At 42.6% G+C, this 24,007-nt stretch overlaps 1 protein-coding gene across 3 annotated transcripts in view; it reads left to right on the top strand.

Annotated features, from left to right (window-relative positions):
* lrrc40 (leucine rich repeat containing 40) overlaps nt 1–24,007 on the top strand; it is a 101,519-nt gene that overhangs the window by 16,250 nt on the left and 61,262 nt on the right. For 2 of the 3 annotated variants that reach the window (XM_068037254.1, XM_068037255.1), the window contains exons 4-7: nt 11,589–11,718; nt 16,933–17,056; nt 17,959–18,101; nt 20,868–21,040. In XM_068037254.1, coding sequence (XP_067893355.1) covers nt 11,589–11,718; nt 16,933–17,056; nt 17,959–18,101; nt 20,868–21,040 — 570 coding nt within the window. The remainder of the gene's footprint in view (nt 1–11,588; nt 11,719–16,932; nt 17,057–17,958; nt 18,102–20,867; nt 21,041–24,007) is intronic. The other variant, XM_068037256.1, reaches the window with a different exon arrangement.

Here is a 24,007-nt window from a genome sequence, read left to right on the forward strand (position 1 = left end):
ATATCTCTTTGCAGCCTCTCTTGTCTCCTCACAGCTTGCATTTCCACCTACCTTTATATCATCAGCAAACTTAGATATATTACTCACTGCTTCTTTGTCTAAATTATTTGACAAGTGCACTCATAGGCTGGGTAATCAGTTTTTGAATTCTGTGATTCATTAACTGTGTTGCAAACACAAGATTGGAAGATATGGAATAGTTATTGTAACTAATACAAGGCACTAGTTTTAGGATGATTTAAATTTGTTCATATATTCAATTCATTAAAATTAGTGGTCAGTTTAGACGATTACGACATTAGATTGGCAAAGCCAACTTGTCACTAATGTCAGACCTTATTTTGGGAATTTTGTGCTCATCAGATGAGGAATGACAGTTTTGGGGAATGAAACATATTCCATTTTGGGTATTCATGGCCATCATCAAGCACTCCTAGGCATTGCACAGTGAAGTGTAGAGTGGCAGTCCCTTTCCCTGGCTCCTGGTTCCCAGCTGGAGAGGAACTTGCAGTGGGAGGAGGAGGGTCCAGTCGTTGTGGTCCATTTAGGTACCAACGACATAGGCAGGACAAGGAAGGAAGTTCTGTATAATCAGTATGAGGAGCTAGGCACCAAATTAAGAAGCAGAACCTCAAAGCTAATAATCTCTGGATTATTACCTGAGCCACGTGCAAATTGGAATAGGGCAAATAAGATTAGAGAAATTAATGCACGGCTCAAAGACTAGTGTGGGAGAAGTGGATTCTGGTTTGTGGGGCACTGGCACCATTACTGGGAAAAGTGGGGGCTGTATCGTTGAGATGGTCTACACCTGAACTGTGCCAGGACCAGTGTTCTGGTGAGTCACATAATATATGCTGATAAATTTAGGAAGATGTGGTAAATCAAAGAGTAGAGATAAGGCAAGAAAGGTATTAATATGGGAAAAGATAAACAGAGCATGACAGAAAGGGACAGTGATTACAAATCTAAGAGTAAATCTCTAATCTAAGAGTAAAGGGGATGTTCACTGATGATTGGACAATGTTCAGCACCATTTGCGACTCCTCAGATACTGAAGCAGTCTGTGTAGAAATGCAGCATGACCTGGACAATATCCAGGCTTGGGCTGATAAGTGGCAAGTAACAGTGGCGCAGTGGTTAGCACCGCAGCCTCACAGCTCCAGGGACCCGGGTTCAATTCTGGGTACTGCCTGTGCGGAGTTTGCAAGTTCTCCCTGTGACCGCGTGGGTTTTCGACGGGTGCTCCGGTTTCCTCCCACCACCAAACACTTGCAGGTGATAGGTAAATTGGCCATTATAAATTGCCCCTAGTGTAGGTAGGTGGTAGGGAATATGGGATTACTGTCTGGTTAGTATAAATGGGTGGTTCTTGGTCGGCACAGACTCGGTGGGCCGAAGGGCCTGTTTCAGTGCTGTATCTCTAAATAAATAAATAAATATTCACGCCACACAAGTGCCAGGCAATAACCATCTCCAACAAGAGAATCTAACCATCTTCCCTAGACATTCAATGGCATTACTGTCGCTGAATCCCCCACTATCAACATCCTGGGTGTTACCATTGACTAGAAACTGAACTGGAGTAGCCATTTAAATACTGTGGCTACAAGAGCAGATCAGAGGCTAGGAATCCTGCGGTGAGTAACTCACCTCCTGAATCCCCAAAGCCTGTCCACAATCTACAGGAGTCAGGAGTGTGATGGAATACTCTTCACTTGCCTGAATGGGTGCAGCTCCAACAGCACTCAAGAAGCTCGACACCATCCAGGACAAAGCAGCCCGCTTGATTGGCACCCCATCCACAAACATTCACTCCCTCCACCACTGTTGCACAGTGGCAGCAGTGTGTAACATTTACAAGATGCACTGCAGCAACACCCCAAGGTTGCTTAGACAGCACCTTCCAAACCCGCAACCTCTACCACCGAGAAGGACAAGGGCAGTAGATGGATGGGAACACCACCTGCAGTTTCCCCTCCAAGCCACACACCATCCTGACTTGGAACTATATTGCCATTCCTTCACTGTTGCTGGGTCACAATCCTGGAACTCCCTTCCTAACAGCACTGTGGGCGTATCTACCCCACATGGACTGCAGCGGTTCAAGAAGGCAGCTCACCACCTTTTCAAGGGCAATTAGGGATGGGCATTAAATGCAGGCCCAGCCAATGACGTCCACATCCCAGGAACGAATAATAAAAAAGCAGACAAGGTTGGAGGTTACAAAAATAAGACTAAACTAATGGCTCTGTATCTGAATGCATGTTGCATTCCAAACAAAACAGATTAACTGATCCCTCAAATAGAAATAAATAAGTACAATCTGATAGCCATTACAGAGACCTGGCTGCAGGATGGCATAGATTGGGACCTGAATATTATTGAAGGGTAAATTACATTTAGGAAGGACAAGAAGCTAGGAAACGTTGGAGGCGTGGCTCTGTTAATTCATGATGGTATTAGCACAATAGAGAGGGATGACCTAAGTTCAGGAAACCAGGATGTAGAAGCAGTTTGGGTCGAGGTGAGAAACAATAAAGGCAAGAAGTCACTTGTGAGAGTGGTGTACAGGCCCCCTAACAGTAACCACACAGTAGGATGGGGTATAAAGGAAGAAATAATGGGTGCTTGTCAGAAAGGTCTGGCGATAATCATGGAGGATTTCAATCTACATATAGATTGGAAAACTCAAATGGGCAAAGGTAACCTAGATGTGTTCATAGAACGTTTCCGCGATAGTTTCTTAGAACAGCATGTTCTGGAGCCAACCAGAGAGCAGGCGATAATTGATTGGGTATTAGAGTCATCGAGTTATACAGCACAGAAACAGGCCTTTAGGCCCATCATGTCTGTGCCGGCCATACAGCACCCAATTATTCTAATCCCATATTCCTGCACTTGGCCCGTAGCCCTGTATGCTATGGCGTTTCAAGTGCTCATCTAAATACTTATTAAATGTTGTGAGTGTTCCTGCCTCCTTCACCTCTTCAGGTAGTGTGTTCCAGATTCCAACCACCCTCTGGGTGAAAAAATGTTTCCTCAAATCCCCCCTAAATCTCCACCCCCTTACCCTAAATCTATGCCGCCTGGTTCTTGACCCCTCCGCTAAGGGAAAAAGTTTCTTTCTATCTAACCTATCAAAGCCCCTTATAATCTTGTACACCTCAATCATGTCCCCCCTCAGCCTTCTGTGCTCCAAGGAAAACAACCCTAGCCTTTTCAGTCTCCCTTCATAGCTGAAATGCTCCAGCCCAGGCAACATCCTGATGAATTTCCTCTGCACCCTCTCCAGTGCAATCACATCCTTCCTATAGTGTGGTGACCAGAACTGCACACAGTATTCCATCTGTGGCCTAACTAGCGTTTTATACAGCTGCATCATAACCTCCCTGCTGTTATATTCTGTGCCTCGGCTAATAAAGGCAAGTATCCCATATGCCTTCCTAACCACCTTATCGACCTGTGCTGCTGCCTTCAGTGATCTATGGACAAGTACACCAAGGTTCTTCTGACTTTCTGTACTTTCTAGGGTCCTACCATCCATTGTGTATTCCCTTGCCTTGTTAGACCTCCCAAAATGCAATGTAAAATGTAAATTCCATTTGCCACAGCTCCGCCCATCTTACCAGCCCATTTATAGCTCTCTGTAATCTAAGGATTTCCTCCTCACTATTTACAACACCACCAATTTTCGTGTCATCTGCGAACTTACTGATCATACATCCTATATTCACGTCTAAATCATTAATGTACACTACAAACAGCAAGGGTCCCAGCACTGATCCCTGCGGTACACTACTGGTCACAGGCTTCCAATCGCAAAAACAGCCCTCGACCATTACCCTCTGCCTCCTGCCACTAAGCCAGTTTTGGATCCAATTTGCCAAATTTCCCTGGATCCCATGGGCTGTTACCTTCTTAACTAATCTCCCATGTGGGACCCTATCAAAAGCCTTACTGAAATCCATGTATACTACATCTACTGCTTTACCCTCATCGACACATATAGTCACCTCCTCGAAAAATTCATTTGTTAGTTAGACACGATCTCCCCCTGACCAAGCCATGCTGACTATCCCTGATTAAGCCCTGCCTCTCCAAGTGGAGATTAATCCTGTCCCTCAGAATTTTTTCCAATATTTCCCAACCGCTGATGTTCGACTCACCGACCTGTAATTATCTGGTTTATCCCTACTACCCGTCTTGAATAATGATACCACATTGGCTGTCTTCCAGTCCTCTGGTACCTCTCCTGTGGCCAGAGAGGATTTGAAAGTTTGTGTCAAAGCCCCTGCCATCTCCTCCCTTGCCTCACATAACAGCCTGGGATACATCTCAGCTGGGCCTGAGGATTTATCCACTTTTAAGCCCGCTAAAACAGCTAATATTTCCTTTCAATGCTAATATGTTCAAGTATTTCACAATCCCCCTCCTTGATCTCTACACCTACATCATCCTTCTCCATACTGAACACAGATGAAAAGTAATCATTTAAAACCTCACCTGTGTCCTCTGGCTGCACACAAAGATTGCCACGTTGGTCCCTAATGGGCCCTACTCTTTCCCTGGTTATCCTCTTGCTCTTAATATACTTAGAAAACGCCTTGGAATTTTCCTTTATCTTGCCCACCAGTGTTTTTTCATGCCCCCTCTTCGCTTTCCTAATTACTTTTTTAAGTGCCACCCTACACTTTCTATACTCCTGTAGTGCCTCCGCCTTTTTCAGCGCTTGGGATCTGCTGTAAGCCTCCTTTTTCTTTTCCAATCCTCTTTATCCCTTGACATCCAGGGTTTCCTGGGCCTGTTAGTCCTACCCTTCACCTTAATGGGTACGTGTTGGCTCTGAACTCTCACTATTTCCTCTTTGAATGACTCCCACTGATGTGATGTAGACTTTCCTACAAGTAGCTGCTCCCAGTCCCATTTGGCCAGATCCTGTTTTATCATATTGAAATCAGCCTTCCCCCGATTCAGTACCTTTATTTCTGGTCCATCTTTGTCCTTTTCCATAACTACCTTAAATCTTACAGAGTTATGATGACCATCCCCGAAATGCTCCCCCACTGACACTTCTACCACTTGACCGGCTTCATTCCCTAGGATTACGTCCAGTGCTGCCCCTTCCCTTGTAGGACTTTGTACATAATGGCTCAAAAAGCTCTCCTGTATGCATTTTAAGAATTCTGCTCCTTTTAAGCCTTTTGCTCTAAGACTATCCCAGTTAATATTGGGGAAGTTGAAATCCCCTGCTATTATTACCCTATTATTTTCACACCTCTCTGAGATTTGCCTACATATCTGCTCCTCTATCTCCTCCTGACTGTTTGGAGGCCTGTAGTAGACACACAGCCAAGTGATTGCCCCCTTTTTGTTTTTAAGTTCTACCCAAATGGCCTCATTTGAGGAACCTTCTAAGATGTCATCCCTCCTTACTGCAGTAATTGACTCTTTAATCAACAGTGCAATGCCACCTCCTCTTTTATCCCCTCCCCTGTTGCGCCTGAAGATTCTATACCCTGGAATATTGAGCTGCCAGTCCTGTCCCTCCCTCAACCTTGTCTCTGTGATAGCAATAATATCATAATCCCATGTGCTAATCAACACCCTCAATTCATCTACCTTACTAGTAAGACTCCTTGCATTGAAATAGATGCAATCTAACCTTGCATTTTTCCCTTGTGCCTTACCAGGTCTATATTTGCTCTGCCTTTCAGGCCGACTCACTTTCTGTTCTATATTACCCCCTACTGTACCTCCACTCTGTATCCCATCCCCCTGCCAAATTAGTTTAAACCCCGCCCCCAACAGAACTAGCAAATCTCCCAGCAACGATGCTTGTCCCATTCTGGTTCAGGTGCAACCCCTCCAACTTGTACAGGTCCCAACTTTGCCAGAAATAGACCCAGTGATCCAGGAAACTAAATTCCTCCCTCCTGCACCATCTCCTCAGCCACGCATTCATCTGCTCTATCCTCCTATTTCTAAACTCACTAGCATGTGGCACCGGGAGTAATCCTGAGATTACAACCTTAGAGGTCCTGCTTTTTAATCTGCTACCTAGCTCCCTAAATTCTTGTTGCAGGACCTCATCCCTTTTTCTGCCTGTGTCGTTGGTACCAATGTGTACCACGACCTCTGGCTGCTCACCCTCCCCTTCAGAACGTCCTGCAGCCGCTCCGACATCCTTGACCCTAGCACCAGGGAGGCAACATACCATCCTGGAGTCACGTTTGCGGCCACAGAAACGCCTATCTCTACCCCTTACGATAGAATCCCCTATCACTACAGCTCTTCCACTCCTTTTTCCCCCCTGCTGTGCAGCAGAGCCATCCTTGGTGCCACGGACCTGGCTGTTTTGCTGCTTTCCCCTGGGAGGTCAACCCCCACCCTCCAACAGTATCCAAAGCTGTATATCTGTTTGAGAGTGGGATAGCCAGAGGTATTGTGCAACGTGATAGGATTACTTAATGACCTCATAGTGAAGGCACCCCTAGGCACCAACAATCATAATATGATTGAATTTTACAGTCAGTTTGAGGGAGGGAAGAGTGGGTCAAAGACTAGTATTTTAAACTTAAATAAGGGCAATTATGAGGGCATGAAAGCGAGCTAGCAAAAGTGAACTGGCAAAGTAAGTTAAGCGATAGGTCAATAGAGATACAGTGGCAGACATTTAAGGGGATATTTCAGAATAGATACATTTCAACAGGAAAGAAAAATTCCAAGTGAGGACCCACCACCATCCATGGTTAACAAAAAAAGTTAAAGATAGAGTCATACTTAAAGAAAAAGCATATAATTGTGCAAGAATGGGTGGCAGGTCAGAAGATTGGACAGAATATAAAAAAAACAACAAAGACTAAAAGATTAATGAGGGATAAATTAGAGTACGAGAGAAAGCTGGCGAGAAATATAAAGACAGATAGTCAGAGTTTCTAAAGATATTTAAAAAAGGAGAGAGTTAACAAGGTGAGCGTTTGAGCTATAGAAAGTGAGTCTGGGGAATTAATAAGGGAAAATAAGGAAATGGCAGATAAATTGGGCAGGTATTTTGCATCGGTCTTCACAATAGAGTATACAAGTAACATCCCAGAAAAAGCTGTAAATCAGGAAGTGGAAGGGAGGGAGGAACTCAAGAAAATTACAATCACCAGGGAAGTGGTACTGAGCAAATTGTTGGAGCTGACAAGTCCCTGGGTCCAATTGGACTTCATTCTAGGGTGTTAAAAGAAGTGGCTAGTGTTATGGTACGACTGCTCAGGACAAAGCCCCCAATTAAAATATATCATTCTGATTGCGGTGGGAGCAACGCGCTGTCAGTTCAGTCCCGCTGCTCCACAAGTTGCATCATACATATCTTTAAGCTTTCCAAATCAAAGAAAGCAGCAACTGAATTGAAACTATGTAGTAACCCTCGAATGAGGCGAACCAAACCAGGTGTCTTTAGATATCAACAAATTAACTATTAGTTAAAAAAAAAACTAAAATCTTTAAACACTACTAAGATGAACCAATATCTAAAGACCTTTTTACTTATTTAAAGAATCTAACTCCCGCATTCGCATACATATACTCAAACTAACGGTAGTTTGTTGTTTAATTAGCTGCCTGAAAAAATAGAAGTAACAAAATCTTTGCAGATTACACTTCCTGACGAATGGTTGTCTGATACAACACAGTCAATGTCCACTTGCAGTCTTCCAAGGTCTGATGAATCTGACAATAGGAGTTCAGCAATTCAGCGATGACCACAGTAGATCAATAATTTGTTATTTCTGAATGTGGCTTGAAGCTGCTTTAGAATTTTGAGAGAGTATAATAAGTAGGTTTTAAATAGATTGGGAGAGAGCTCTCCTATTTCCTTCACATGCCAGAATTGTCTATGTCTCTGTCTGTCTCTGAACAAACCAGTTAGCCAGTTTTTCAAAACCAAAATGGATACATTGTACGTCCTGTTCTCCCTCTATGGTTGTAGCTAAGCTACTAGAATGCACTTTCGCATACGGTCCCTGGAGCTGGCTGCCTTAAAGAAGTACTGACCTTTTACAGCCTGAAAGGCGCACTGCAATATTTCCTGAGGAGGAAAAAAAACAGGCTTGTGACACTCGTGAGATAGTTGATGAGTTGGTTTTGATTTTCTAAAATTCCCTAGATTCGGGGAAGGTTCCATTAGAATGGAAAATAGCTAATGTAACTCCTTTATTCAAAAAGGGAGGGAGACAGAAAGCAGGAAACTACAGGCCAGTTAGCTTAACATCTGTCGTAGGGAAAATGTTAAAAGCTATTATTAAAGATATTACAGCAGGGCACTTAGGAAAATTCAAGGTGATCAGGTAGAGACAACATGGTTTTGTGAAAGGGAAATCATGTTTAACCAATTTATTGGAGTTCTTTGAAGAAGTAACGTGCTGTGGATGAAGGGGAACCGGTGGATGTACTGCACTTAGATTTCTAGAAGGCATTTGATAAGATGCCATTTCAAAGCTTTTTGCGGAAAATAAAAGCTCTTGATGGAGGGGGTAATATTTTGGCATGGATAGAAGATTGGCTAACTAACAGGAAACAGAGAATAGGCATAAATGGGTCATTTTCTAGTTGGCAACATGTAATGAGTGGTGTGCTGCAGGGATCTGTGCTGGGGCCTCAACCTTTTACACTTTATGTTAATGACTTGGATGCAGGGACTGAAGGTATGGTTGCTAAATTTGCTGATGAAAGAAAGATAGTTAGGAAAGTAAGTTGTGAAGAGGACATAAAGAGGCTACAAGGGATATAGATAGGTTAAGTGAGTGGGCAAAGATCTGGCAAATGGAGCATAATGCGGGAAAATGTGAATTGTCCATTTTGACAAGAAGAATAAAAAAGAAACATTATCTGAATGGTGATAGATCGCAGAGCTCTAAGATGCAGAGGGTTCGTATGCAGGTGCAGCACGGAATTAAGAAAGCTAATTGAATGTTATCATTTATTGCGAGGGGAATTGAATACACACGTAGGGAGGTGTTGTGGAGAAAATATAACCACACTCGAGTCCACGGGATTAAAGCAAGTAAGGATTTTATTTTTCAAGCTTTGCAAGGGAGAGGTCTCTGGTTCACCCAAAGAGCTTCTCAGTGAAACAGAGTCTGTAGCACACATTTATAGAATACAATAACCATTACTCATTGTTCACACTATCCCAACACATTTCAAGTCTGCAGCTTGATCAGTAACCTGGATTGCATTGCCCCACAAATATTCTGCTGCTATCTCCCCCCAAACCTTGAAGCTGCCAGCTCCCATAGTTTATGGCATTCTGGTTCGTTTCCAGTCCCACCTTTATCTCTTTGATTAGTGAAGCGTGGACAGCATATTTACACAGATGTGGAGGCAAGTAGGTACTGAGTTTTTTATTTTATTTGGAGATACAGCACTGAAAAACGCCCTTAGGCCCACCGAGTCTGTATAATCCCAGCAAAATGGTCAAGCATCCCATGATTCAACAGGCCCCTCACAACTACAAAGATTCTTCTAAACTTATTTAATGCACTCTAATGCTAATTCTACTAATGGTTCCCTTCTGGTCCCACTTCAGAGGTTATGCTTCAGCTATACAGGGTGTTGGTGAGACCACATCTGGAGTACTGGGTATAGTATTGGTCTCCTTATTTAAGGAAGGATGTAAATGCATTGGAAGCAGTTCAGAGAAGGTTTGCTGGACTAATACTTGGCAATTTTAAAAATCCATTTTTTAATTTTACTTTTGGATCTTTTTTTAGCACCAAATGAACAACAAGTTGTATTTATATAGCACCTTTAATGTAGTAAAAACTCAAGCTGCTTCACAGGAATGTTGTCTGTTAAATTTTGACACTGAGGCTCATGAGATATTAGAGCAAATGACCAAAAGCTTGATCAAAGAGATAAGTTTTAACGAGTGTCTTAAAGGAGGAAAGAGAAGCGGAGAGGTTTAGGGAGGAAATTCCAGAGCTTGGGGCCTAAGCAGCTGAAGGCACTGCTGCCAAATGATCAAGCAATTAAAATTGGGGATGCTCAAGAGGCCGGATTTGTAGAAGTGCAAATATCTGAGAGGGTTGTGAGGCTGGAGGGGGTTAGAGAAATAATGAGGGTGAGGCCATGGAGGGATGTGAAAACAAGGATGAGAATTTTAAATTCGAGGTGTTGATTAACTGAGTGCCAATGTAGGTCAGCGACCACAGGGGTGATGGATGAGCATGACTTGGTGTGAGTTGGGACACATGCAGCAGACTTTTGGATGACCTTAAGTTTATGGAGAACGGAAGGTGAGTGGTTCGCCAGGAGTACATTGGAATAGTCAAGTGTAGAGGTAACAAAAGCACTAATGAGGGTTTCAGCTGCAGGTAAGCTGAGGCAGGGAGGAGTTGAGCAATGTTATGGAGGTGGAAGTAGGCACTCTTCATGATAGCATGGATATGTGGTCGCATACTCATCTCAGGGTCAAGTAAGAGAATTTGTGGGAGAGAGCCCAAAAACCAGGGTAAGTTTGCAGAGAAAAGAAATCCTTTTTTTCTTCTTTTGAACATCACTAAACCTCAACAAGCAAGACACTAACAAATCATAGGCTAAATGCCAACCAACAATTATTTATATTGTTCAATACCACTCTTTAGGGCTTAAGTGGCACTTGCAAAGGTAACCTAATGTAAAATTTTCATGATCACAACATGCTGCCAATCTATTTGAGCTGTGACATGCATTCATAGGCTGGGAATTTATCCAGGTGGCAAGCAGGGATCTTGGCCAATGGCAAGAGTGGCGGTGGGAGCCCCACTTTGTGTTCTCGGGAGAAGGCCTGCCACATTACATGCCATTTAGGTACTTAAGTGGACAGCGGCGGGCCTTCCCCGAGATCAAGGATCTCTGCAACGTATGTCCCAACTGCTGAGAGCTGTTGTCCAATCAGAAGCCGGCAGCTCTTTAACTCAGTAGTGCCACTGCGGAGGCAGTTGCTGCTGCCATTATTGGACTCACCGGTCGCCGTGGATCGCTGAGGGACCTAGGCCACATGCAAGTCAGGGCAGGATGGGTTTTGCAGGGTGGGGTCATGGGATGTGGGGATGTGTAGGGGGTCGGCAGCAAGGCAAGGGCTGGCTCTCAATGGGCCCTCCACTTCTCGATGCTGGGTCCTTCGGTCAGGTACTAGGTGCTTTTTAATCAGGGACACCCAGTTCACAGGCCTTCCTGCCCTGGCTGAATTGGGTGGAGGCAGGAAGGTGGCGGGGTCCCCCCTGCCACTATCCCGCCTGTTTAAATGCTCTCCCTGCCTCCAAACACGTCATGGAGGAAGAGCATAAAATTCTCCCCATAATATTTGTGAATGGACAGTGCTGTAAAATGTTGACTGCCGAAATTTATGTTATAAAAATCTGACTGAAATATGAAATAGTTCATGTTAGAACATGCTGCAAAATTAAATTTAACAGTTATATTTTGATAATTTCAAGGTGATGAAAACATGGCAATCACACTTGTATAAAAGCTGTAAAAATATATATCTGTAGGAATGTAACCCAAGAAAAATGTAAATTTATGAACCTATACATTTCTTGCTTTCCAACCCACAGCCACAATAAACTAAAGGAGTTGCCGGATAAGCTCTGGAATTTAAGTAGTTTGAAAACTCTGCATCTTCATCACAATGAGTTGGAACAGATTCCAGAGGGTATAGGTCAACTTGTTCATTTGGAAGACCTGGTATGTTGTTGAAATAATTCAGTGTTTCTAAGGATGCCTCAAATAGCTAAATGATGGTTTCATTTTACAAAAGCACCAAATGTCAACCATATTTTCCTGATATTGATGGACCTGGTCTACATTTTCTTCTATTTTATTTTACATTTGTAGTTTTCTTTTATCTTAGTTGGTGAACATTGTTGTCTTCTACTGTATATTCTATATATTGCAATAGCTTTATGCCACTTCTTGGGATTGAAGTGGGAGGTTATGTATTATATGTAAGTAAAGAGTGGAGCAGGAGACCAACTTGAATGATTTGTCCTGTGCTTGCAATGCTTTGACCACTCTCCAATTTTGCTTTATCTCGCAAGATATTTGTTGCTATTTCTAGATTTCAAGAATTACTCTCAAAGAAGGCTTCCATAATTTGTAAATGTGACTTCTTAACTTGCATTTTGCAAGTTTCTATCATGCTTGAGACCAGTATCTTTCAGTATTGTTACCTTGTCAGCCCTATGACAAATTGCTCCAGTAAATTTGCAGTGTTATAGTGGGAGGTAAATTATTGCCTAGCTTAGGTGCAGAAGAATAGCAATAATCATTGGAAATCATGTAGCAGGCCTGAGGAATTACTTGAGGAAGGAATCTGAAGCAAAAACAAAATGCTGGAAATAGTCATCAGGTTAGCCAGAATCTATTGCGAGCACAGATGAGTTATCAACCCACGTCACACGGAATTTACCAATTGCATATAAGTACTATTGAAACTCCTGTGGAGTTGCTCATTGTGAGCTAAATGATGCATAATGACGGTGTTAAATTGTATGATATATATTGTATTCTCCTACGGTGCAGCTGTTATCATTTTTGAGACATGCAGTCTAATCATTATTCAATAAGTAAAGGCTGTGGTCAAAGTTTTACTGTTTGAACAGGAAAGTTTGAAGACTGGAAAACATTTGTTTGTTTCAGGCTGGAGGTTTGAAGTAAAAATCAGGAGCATATGGTATTTTAAGATAGTTTTGCATTTGCAGCAGTGCAACATCTGTGTGACAATTTTTAATGTATCACAAGCAGATGATCTTCTGTCACTCCCACCTCTCTGTTCTCCCCCTTCTGTCTGCTGCTTACCTCTGTTTTCCTCCTTTTCCGCATCCTTTCCTAGTTTGTAATTTCTTATCTTCGGCTTACCTGGTTTCTTTCCCTCTCCCCAATCTTCAGTTTCTCTACCTTCTCCCTTCCTCATCCACACACTCTTTTGCTCTAACTCTTCCTCCTTCTCCATTTTTTCTCCTAACCATTCTATACCACGTTTGCTGGCCCTTCATAACCTTTTCTACCATTTCTACTATCTCCTCTACCCCTACCCCCATTATTCCATCCTCCCTTCTATTTCTTTCACTTCTCCTCCGTATCCCTCTCAGGCACCAATTATTTGTTTCGATTTCCAATTGTATTACTCCAGTTTTTGTCGTTCCGACATATGGTTATGAGATTCTCAGGAAATTTTAACATAACTGAATGATTGGGAAGTGGTGTAAATTTCAACGTAACTTTCCATTTCAGGAAATTCCAGGCTGATGATTACAGTTAAAACAATTCAAACACACATGGGGTTGAAACACACTGGTTGCTCCATTATGGTATTACATGCAAACTGGTGAAGGCTATCATTTCATAAAAGTCAAAGTTGCTTTCATTCTGTGGCCGAAGTTTGGCTGGAGTATTCTGATTATGTGGGAATCTCAAGGAGGGGGTTTATTCGTTTATGCCATTTGATACATTATTACTAGGATAGTGATGGGGAAAGAGGTGGTAATAAACAGGAAATCGATCAGGTTGATACAACACATGAGGTATGTTCACTTTTATTCCTCAGCCAGCAAGAGCTTAATGCTTCATTTGGCCTTGTCTCAGTAAAGTTTCAACCGCCTGTCAACTGAAATTTTGGAGAAGCACATATGGGGCTGAATTTTATGGAGGTGGCAGGAGTCCTAACACCAGGCCAGAAAGTCGGAGGGACGCTGCATTGGCTGTTTGGAGGCGCATTGTACAGCACTCAGGCAGTTAACTGCATGGTGCCGGTGTTCCCATTCCTTTAAGAACAGAGATCTTGCCTCCAAGAGCTGCCAGCTAATCAGAGGGCTGATTGTTGGGGGGCTGGGGGTGGTGTTGGCGCAGGGGCAGCCTTTGCTGACAAGAGGCCATCTAGACCACAGATTGAGGCTGTGTGGACCATAGATTGCCCAAGCAGCACTTAAGGGCCTCAATTGGCCTCTGGGTGGGAAGGTGATCCTCGACTTTCCCCAACCCTGACAAAATGCAATGGCAACGGGCACTCCAACCACTCTTTCCCCCCCCACCCCGCCCCCCCCCCCCCTGCCTTCTCTCGCTATTTTATGGGGGGCCCCCCCCCTCCCCATCATCTCTTTGCTTGCCCCTAGAAGGCTGATAAAATTCAGCCCGTAGACACAGGTGGAAGACATAATATCCAGTTTGCATATTAAGTGGGCACATATTATACCCTAAAATACACTATTGTATAAATAGTCTTTTGCAAGTACAGAACTTGAGTATTACTGAAAATAGAGACATGTTGTTGAAGCTTTTCATCTTGCCCTCATCAGGACGATCCACAAGAATACCATGAAGGGAAAACAAAGACTTTGTACTGTATGAGGAGAGAGTGCTGATTGGTTGACAAGTGAACTCTGGTAGAGGCGTTGCCATGGAGAATGCACCAGTTTACAGTGACTGACAGTTAACTGCCAAGCTTTGTTGGAAATTTAACCCAGGCAGCTTGACTCTGGTCACGGCATTGCCCTGAGGAATGAGCCAGCAAATGGCTGGTGCTTATTTTGTTTAGCTGGAACAGGTGCAATGTGTGTACATGTTCTTTCTGTCTGCGAGGAACAGGGCCCTATGTATTAATATATGTAGATTCCATTATGCACAATGTGTCACACTGTGAGCCCTACTGACAATCTTATTTGTCAATATTTTAAAATGCTGGTTGCATCCCAGTTGCACCCTGAAACTGACCAATGTATTCAAGCTGTACATTTCTTTTACTAAACAACAAATTAAACTGTTGAGTGGCCTCAATGTTTTTAGTTGATGATTATAAATCCTGACCTTAAAAGAACAGACCATCCAACAGCTCCACTTTTGCAACAGAATAATATATTGTGCAGGATATGGTGCTATACGTCTGCCAGTATAAAATAGTGTATCAGCTGAATTACAGTCAGCAATGCCACATGGGAAACTTTAGTCATATATTAAAAACAGAACAGTAATGGATTTTCCGACATTTCCTTTTTCACAATTATATTGTGTAAGTAGATTTTGGGCAATGTGTGTCAACTCTAGAAACTCATACCTAGTTGGTTTCGACATCTCCCTCAGCATTTCCATTTACTTCAATCGTTCCACAGTGAACAGTAAGTAAAACTAGAAATACTCAGCACCGAAACTACCACCCCCCGCCCAGTTTCCACACCAGCCTTTCGAGAGTCCTCCAGAACCTCCCTTTATTACTTTCCGTGTGCTCTCCTGTTTGTTGGCTATTGCTGACTTTGTAGCTATCTACCAATTCATTGTGAGCAATTTCACAGGAGATCCATTATACTGTATTTAAAAGCTGTAAGAATATGGATGTTTTTACTGTATATTTTGTTTCTGATGCTCCTGTGATGTGCCTTGGGATGTTTTATTACATTAAAGGCGCTATATAAATATAAGTTGTAATATAAAGCAATGAAAACTGTAATATAGACAGATCTGGTTTCAACCGTTCTTGCAAATTTATTTTTCTCCCCCCTCACTGATGCTGATAGCTTCGGCGAAGGATGAATTTCAAGGCCAGAGATATGCAATATGAGGATAGGCATATATAGATTATTAATCTCATGGATATTAAGCTAAAAGGGTTGTCGGGATTCAAACCCATAGGCTTTTGTTCAGAGCAGGGGACATATAAGAAAAGAGGTTGCTCCAACGTAAAAAGACATTGTTGCCACAGATCATATATCAAAAAATTTGTACAACAATGCTATGACTCAGGAAAAGCAATGATAACAAGTAATGGTATAGTATGAAAAGATACAAATCCCCTCTTCCCTATCTGGCAATCTATTTAAACAATATGGGGGGATTATAAAACACTGGATAGTGTTGTATCTAGCAGGAAGCAAACCATAAAGAAAATGGTATAAGAAGAGAGATGCAGTGTTTTTGCTCAAACTTTTGTATGCTTTCAAGACCAGGTAGTGCGAATGGCTTGGAGAAGCCATTTTCATGATCCGCAACAAAATCCAATGCACGTGAATGTATTGCTTTGAGTGGGTTTTCAAGATTAGTGTTTTGTAGCAATAATTAGTAAGTTAGTTATCAGACATATTACTGTTTCTAGCTTTTCAAATCGGTTAAAAACAATAAGGAAGGAATTATCCAACAAAAGTAGTTTTGGTTTAAGTTCCATTCCATTCCAACTGTTTACCTTCTGTGTAAAGCAATACACTCGTGTGTCCCAAATTTGTTCTTCAAACTGCACCTTGCTGTTTTTGTCCTGCTGTCCTGGTATATCTGAAAGTATTATTTTAAATATACTTTCTCTGTCCCATTAACTCGCTCATCTATTTGTGTAAGTTCCCTTTTGAGGCTGCAGAGTGCTAACTTGTCAAAAACCAGAACATGAAAGTGGATCAAGGCAATGTATAGCTTTAGCGTGAGCCCTGGGGACTGAACATGCCTGATTTGGTGATATAACACAATATCCTAACTGATTTGGTTATTCTTGCCTCGCTGTTTAGCTATGGTGAGCAATAAGCCAATTAATGCCCTAGGTCTAATTCAAAGTTATTTTTGGCAGGTTTTATCCACTACCAACCAGAAATGAAAAATCGACTGTAATTTAAAACTTTGGAATATCTGTATTTAAGTTCATATAGTTTCCAATTGAAAAGGATCCTCTCATCTTGGATGACTGTAGGGAGGTTGCTCGATGACTTCTTTGTGCTTCCTTAAGTTTAAAAAAAAAAGAATGTGCTTAAAAATACTAAATATATGAGCACGGTCTTGGAAATGACAGCAAGGAAACACGCATAATAGCTGAATTTTCATACATATTTGTTTTTAGGTACCAAAGCTGTCCCCATCCTGAAAATGTTAGATGCAAATCAGCTATGTGACAGTTGTTGGAATACTATTGCAGTTGTCTGTGTTTTATAGGATGTGTCCAACAATCAACTGTCAACAGTTCCAAGCACCCTTGGCGAGCTGTCTCGCCTACTACGATTCAATCTGGCTAACAACAAGCTGAAGAGCATACCCTTGGACATAAGCAAAATGAGAAGTAAGACTGAAAGTAAAAAACTTGTGTGGGGAAAAAATGACTTCCTTTGTTTATTCTCCATATTCCTTATGATCCGTTGGTAGTTGGATATAAGTAACAGCTCTTCGTCCTTTGCAAAATTTAACCAATTGAATGGGGGGGACTGAGGTAGTTGAAATCGCTGTGTGTTAGAACTGCGCTTGGAGTTCAAGGCACACTTTTAAATAAAATTTCCTTTTTTTTTCAACCTGATTTGAGTTTTTTCATTCTGAACATATTTCTGAGATGGGGAAGCAAACCCTACCAGGAATTGTTCAGTTTCCTAACAGAATTGAGAAGCACTAGCATCTTTGAATACATCTTTGGATATCAGCTGCCTAGAGCTTGCTAGTAAAAGGTACAATATGAAATCTGGGAAGTGGGAAGGAGAAAAAAAAGGGAAGTAAGAGATACGAATACAGAAATTAAGTTCAAAATGTTTATTTATTTACTTAGAGATACAGCACTGAAACAGGCCCTTCGGCCCACCGAGTCTGTGCCGACCAACAACCACCCATTTATACTAATCCTACATTAACCCCATATTCTCTACCACATCCCCACCATTCTCCTTCCACCTACCTACACTAGGGGCAATTTACAATGGCCAATTTACCTGGCAACCTGCAAGTCTTTGGCTGTGGGAGGAAAACGGAGCACCTGGCAGAAACCCACGCAGACACAGGGAGAACTTGCAAACTCCGCACAGGCAGTACCCAGAACAGAACCCGGGTCGCTGGAGCTGTGAGGCTGCGGTGCTAACCACTGCGCCACTGTGCTGCAGTATATATCAGAACAGCATTTCGATCCTTTATATAATGTTTTGTGGTATGAAATAGCCCTCATAGATTAATTTACTTTATAATTTGTCTTATTTTATTCAGGCTTAAAGTTGTTGGATGCAACTCATAATGAACTGGAATGTGTCCCTCCAGAATTAGCGAAGATGGTATCATTAGAACAACTTTACTTGAGGCATAATAGACTCCACCACCTACCAGAGTTTCCATCCTGTAGATATCTGAAGGTACTTTGAGAATACACAGAAAATGTTATTAATACTAACACTTTAAAAAAAAAAAAATAAATTTCTGGATAGTTAATTGGAGAGGGTGTGTAGGGGTGTTACCAATACACTTCTAGGCATGTTTCAGTCTTTTGTTACTTTTGTGTGTGAAGATTCTAGCTAGGGATGCCCTTGAAATGTTTGTGGTATTATGATGTTCTATGCTACAGCTATTAGTAACCAATGGGGTGTGACTAGTGATCCCTATTTGTGATGTCTCTGAAGTGGAATTTTATTATGTCACAGCAAGAATTCAGTATTTAAGATTAATTAAAATAAATAATAAAATAAAATAACTGGCCAAGAGAGTGTGGAAAATGGCGCACTGACACGGAACATAAAAGTCCGAATATATCAAGCCTGTGTCCTCAGTACCTTGCTCTACGGCAGCAAGGCCTGGACAACGTACGTCAGCCAAGAGCGACGTCTCAATTCATTCCATCTTCGCTGCCTCTGGAGAATCCTTGGCATCAGATGGCAGGACTGTATCTCCAACGCAGAAGTCCTCAAGGCGGCCAACATCCCCAGCATATACACCCTACTGAGCCAGCGGCACTGAACTGGCTTGACCATGTGAGCCGCATGGAAGATGGCAGGATCTCCAAGGACACATTGTACAGCGAGCTCGTCAATGGTATCAGACCCACCGGCCGTCTATGACTCCGCTTTAAAGACGTCTGCAAACGCGACATGAAGTCCTGTGCTATTGACCACAAGTCATGGGAGTCAGTAGCCAGTGATCCCAAAAGCTGGCGGACAGCCATAAAGGCAGGGCTAAAGAGTAGCGGGTCGAAGAGACTAAGCTGTTGGCAGGAAAAAAGACAAAAGCGCAAGGTGAGAGCCAACTGTGTAATGGCCCCGACAACCAATTTTATCTGCAGCGCCTGTGGAAGAGTCTATCACTCTAGAATTGGCCTTTATAGCCACTCCAGGCGCTGCTTCACAAACCACTGACCACCTCCAGGCGCTTACCCATTGTCTCTCGAGACAAGGAGGCCAAAGAAGAAGAAAAAAAATAAGAAAATGCCTTCTCTCAAACTGCCTGTAGCTACTGTTGTAAAACACAAAACTGAGCTTCGACACCGGACGTGTGTAAGGCTGTTTTCCTTTATTACATTTAAGTGGCAAGTAGAAGAAAGTTTATACTTATTGAGATGGTCATCTGTATTTGGCCCAGCTGTAGAAATTGCTTAAATCTTCATGCAAGTCCTGATGTGGAATTCACAGGTTGAGACAATGGATAAGCTGCGATTACATTGTCTAACTATAAAAAAATTGTCCACTGCTTTTTGGAATTGCGGATTTACTTTTAGGTCTGTGGGCTGTAATTACCATTGATGGTATCCAGAATGAATTGGGGTTTATTCATCCAGTTTTCCCTGCATCTTCCCTGAAATAGTTGCCAGCATTTAACCAATTTCAACTGTGAGCTCAAATCCAGTATCCTCTGATTCTGCTTTTTCGCGCTTTTGCTGTTTTTCTCTTGCTTTCTCGTTCTTGCTCTTGCTTGTGCTCTATCCTTCTAGGTGTGAGGGAATGTGACATGAAAGGCGGGGCTCCTGAGGGCTGTGGTTCAAGTTTTCCATTGGAGGAAAATGTGGCTTATAGGTTTTCCTTTATACGTTCTATTGCTTAACTCCATTCCTGGCTCGATTTATATAGAGTAGATGTCCAATAATATATTGAGTACTGTATTTATCCCACAAGCAAGTGCCATAGACGTGAATGTGTTACCAGATCCTGCTCAAGATTGTGATAAACCCTGTATTCAACAAAATGTCTTGGAATAACTAAGGCCACCAGTAAACTAATATGAATTCTCTTTGTTTACTAGCTAGAAAATGCTGTTTTGGAGGAATTTTGAAATGCTGTCAGACACATGTTAATTTTTTTATCAGTATTTTGGAATTTCTTAATCCCTGATTTTATTTTTGATGCGCTAACATTCAGTAGGTAAATTTTATCAGCATCTCTTGCATAGAATCATATAAAAATTATAACACGGATTCAGACTATTCAGCCTAACTAGTTAGCATTGCTGTTTATGTTTCACAAGCAGTAGTTCTAATCTCATGTGGCCCTCCGGTTTCCATATCTTTTAATTAGCCTTTTCTTCAACCACCTATCTGACTTGTTTTTTAATGTTGACATGGTCTCCGTATCATTTTCTACCCTGGTAGAACATTCCACAGCCCTCTGTTTGTTTAAAAATAAAGTTCATGCTAAATCTCTTACATTTAATTATATCCCTGTACCCTAATTCTAGACTCCTCAACCACTGGAAACTAAAATGTACCACCTCACTTAAGGAAGTGGTTGAATACCATCTCCTGCAATGTGCAGTTCAGAAACTTTGTCCTATATAAGTGGAATGCTTACAACTATTTCTTGAGATCTGTGTGTTTGACGTCTCTTAAACCTGCAAAGGTCCTAGGCACTGCCAATTTTCAAAAACGCTCAGATTGTAAAAGTGGTGCATGATGTAGCTTTCACTTCCCTGACAAGCTAATGAACTTGATAATTGAAGCAAATGAAAGTAGCTTCAAGGCAACTGTAAGTTGCAGCTTGTGTTTTAGACACTACCTATGTCTACCTGTAGAAAAGACATACAAATCAATGAGGTGGTTAAAATGTGATGATTGAACTGAATATAAATGTCTTGCATGTGTCTGTATTACTTGTAATTTTATAAATTGGTTTAACAATTGTGTTGCTACTACCCTTTAGGAACTACATATCGGGAATAACCAGATTGAGTATTTGGGCTCAGAGCACCTGAAAAATTTAAGTGCCATCAGCGTACTCGAGCTACGTGACAACAAATTGAAATCGCTGCCAGATGAAATTCTTCTGCTTCAAAACCTAGAACGACTTGACCTCACGAATAATGACATTAGCAGGTACATGTAGAAATGCAAGTAATTCTCTATAATGGTGACCATTGTTAAAAATGTATTTTATTTTCATCAATCCCAAATAATGCAGAAGCTTCTAATTAAGATATAGAAATGTGTTCACTATTTAAGAAGCAGTCTGTCACTTGATGCATCATACCATGCCATAAAATAATAGGGTGTAGGTTTGTAGCTGTTATTCACAGTGCACCTGGGAGTAGTTAGATGCTATTACTTAATTCCCCAAAAGGGAAAATCTGAGGGGAAGCTACACTAGACGACTGTTCATTTGCTAGTGCTAAAGGAGAAATGAAGATTGTGGGGTGCAATGAATTAGTACTCTATGTTGTCACCTTTGTCATTCGGGTTTGAAGGCAGCCCAGTTTCTGTGTTGGTTACATGGATTCCAAATCAAATAGGGTCATGTGATATCAACTCCACTAGTAACCAATATTGGTTCACCACAAAAAATTGACTCTAATGTGTCTTGAATTGGTTAGTTATTCTCTGTGACCCTGTTGTATCAACACTACTTTCTTTATACTTGCCCCACTCCCACTTTATTTGCTTAAAACCTATTACATTTCTAACCTTTGCCAGTTTTGATGGGTCACTGACTTGAAATGTTAACTCTGCTTCTCTCTCCACAAATGCTGCCAGACCTGAGTATTTCCAGCATTTCTTGTTTTTATTTAACATGTTCTTTTTTTGGGGAAGTTTCTCTTCTGTTTGCCCATTTCCATGGCTGCCTAGGGTCTTTGTTACTGCTGAGGTAATTTTAAAAAAAGTCAGTCGTGTGCGGTCTATCCTGAACACTCTTTCAGTGCTTTGCTGAGTCATGCAAAGCCTTTTGACTTCAGGGGATGGGTGGTTTGTTTTTTTTTGACTGTGGGGGAGGATTCTTTGCTAATCTCCCCTTTCTCCCAGAGGACACTCTTGCCTGCAGGTATTTGCGCAGACTCTACTGCATGCCCCTGTGGCACTTCGATTAGGTGAGGCATCACCCTCATGGTTTCACTGCCCCCTAGAGGTCTTTCTTTGTCTCTGCAGGTTCCTGTAAATGCTGTTAGCAACTCTGGTGGGGTGCTTCTGGTGTCTGCATTTACGTAGGAGGATGTGAGGTCGAACTTTTCACATTTTTCGGGATTGGCTGACCGGATATTAGGGGTTTTCATCCAGGATTCCTCCCGGACTTCCTTTAGCCTGCCCTCTTGGTCACTTTTTCCAATTCTCTGTCTAACCTTATGCCAGCCTTGTGCCTGCCTGTTCCCCGTCCCTTTTTTGTTCTTGGCGGGGGTCCCTGACAGTTCACCAGCCCTCTGCTGGAGGGTCCTCCTAACACCGGTACAGGACTTAAGGGCGCAAGTTTCACTGTATGTTGGGGTTTCCCCTCAGCCTAGCACTTGTGGCAACTCCTGCAGTACTCCACCACATCTTTGTGGAGTTTTGGCCAGTCAAACTGCTGTCTTATGCAGGCTTTGGTCGTTCATATACCGGCATGTAGAGCCATTGTTGTCTTGTGGACCCTTTGTACTATTTCTCTCTGGTACCTCTGCGGCGTCACTAACTGGTGAACTCCTGTCCACTCCTTGCTGTCAGGTCTGTGAGGAGAACTCCATTTCTGTATCAGTACCTCATTCCTTAAATAGAAGCAGTTAGGGACTCCCTCTGCTTCACTTTCAGATTGGGCAGCCTGTGCTAACACTCTCAATACTGGGTCAACTCGCTGAGCCTCACCTAGGAAAAATGCATTTAATTCATTCCCTGGGTCTCCTATCTTTCCAAAGAAAGTCTCGGACAGGCATACCTCATGGTCATCTTCCTGCAGTGCCGATGCAGTCTCCTCTGGGAGAGCTGGTTTGATCATGGCCTGATCCACAACACATTCAGGGAAACTGCAGGGGGCCGTCTCTTGCCATGGCCATGTCTTTCTGACCTCCTGCAGTCTTTCATTCACTGCTGGGGGTCTACCACCTTCACTGCCGCCAGATCATTACTTGGGAGCAGGTCAACCCCATCCACAGGCAAACTAGGGATGATCCCTATGGTCACCGGTCCTGAAACTAGGTCGCACTCCAGGTGAACCTGGTGTACAGGTACAGGCATACGCTGCCCCCCCAATACTATTCACCGCCATTCTGGTGTTCACTGTATTCTCTGAGGCAAAGGTCAGGCTTTTTCCCAGTAAAACGGATCTAGTGGCCCCTGTGTCCCTGAGAATTACTATGGGCTTGCTTGCCCCACTCGAGGGGTATGGGCTTACTTTCCCTTCAGAAACAAAGCCCTGATAACCTTCAGGAATCCTATGAAATTTTCCTGCACTTGCAGCCATAGGCTTCCTGGGTCTCACTCTTACTGCAGTTAAAGCCACAGGGTGTTCTGCTGGGCTTTCCATCAGGTTCCTGTCTTCACTGAGCGGGTGTGCCCTGATTAACCCACTGGTTTTCTCTTTGGTTTCCAGCAGTCTGCTTTTAAATGTCTTGCCTTACTACAATAGATGCACACAGGTCTCCGCATCCCACCCTTGCTCACAGCACCTTCCTTTTTGGCTAGAGGAGGGCCCCCCTAATGTCTCCTGCTTTCCTTTCTCTCCCAGGACTGCTTGGGCTCCTGTCACCTTCCCACCTTTTGTCCCTTTTGGATTTGTGGAGGTGACTAGGAAAGTTTCTCCACTGGGAAACCTACTTATAAATTAAAGCAACAGTAAAGCAAACTAATCGGCCAGAATGGCCGCTTGCTGGGCTCTCTGGACCCACGGCTCCTCTACGTGGGTCTTTATGGAGAGTGGGAGAGAGTTTTTAAATTCCTCTAACAGAATTACTTCTCTGAGATTCTCATAGCTGAGCTGTACTTTGAGAGCCCTCAGCCACTGGTCAAAAGCCAGCTGCTTACTTCTTTCAAACTCCAGATAAGTTTGATTAGCTTGCTTCTTGAGGATTCTAAACTTTTGGCAATAGGCTTTGGGTACTAATT

This window comes from Heterodontus francisci, chromosome 8 (genome assembly GCF_036365525.1).
Source record: "Heterodontus francisci isolate sHetFra1 chromosome 8, sHetFra1.hap1, whole genome shotgun sequence".
Lineage (NCBI taxonomy): Eukaryota > Metazoa > Chordata > Chondrichthyes > Heterodontiformes > Heterodontidae > Heterodontus > Heterodontus francisci.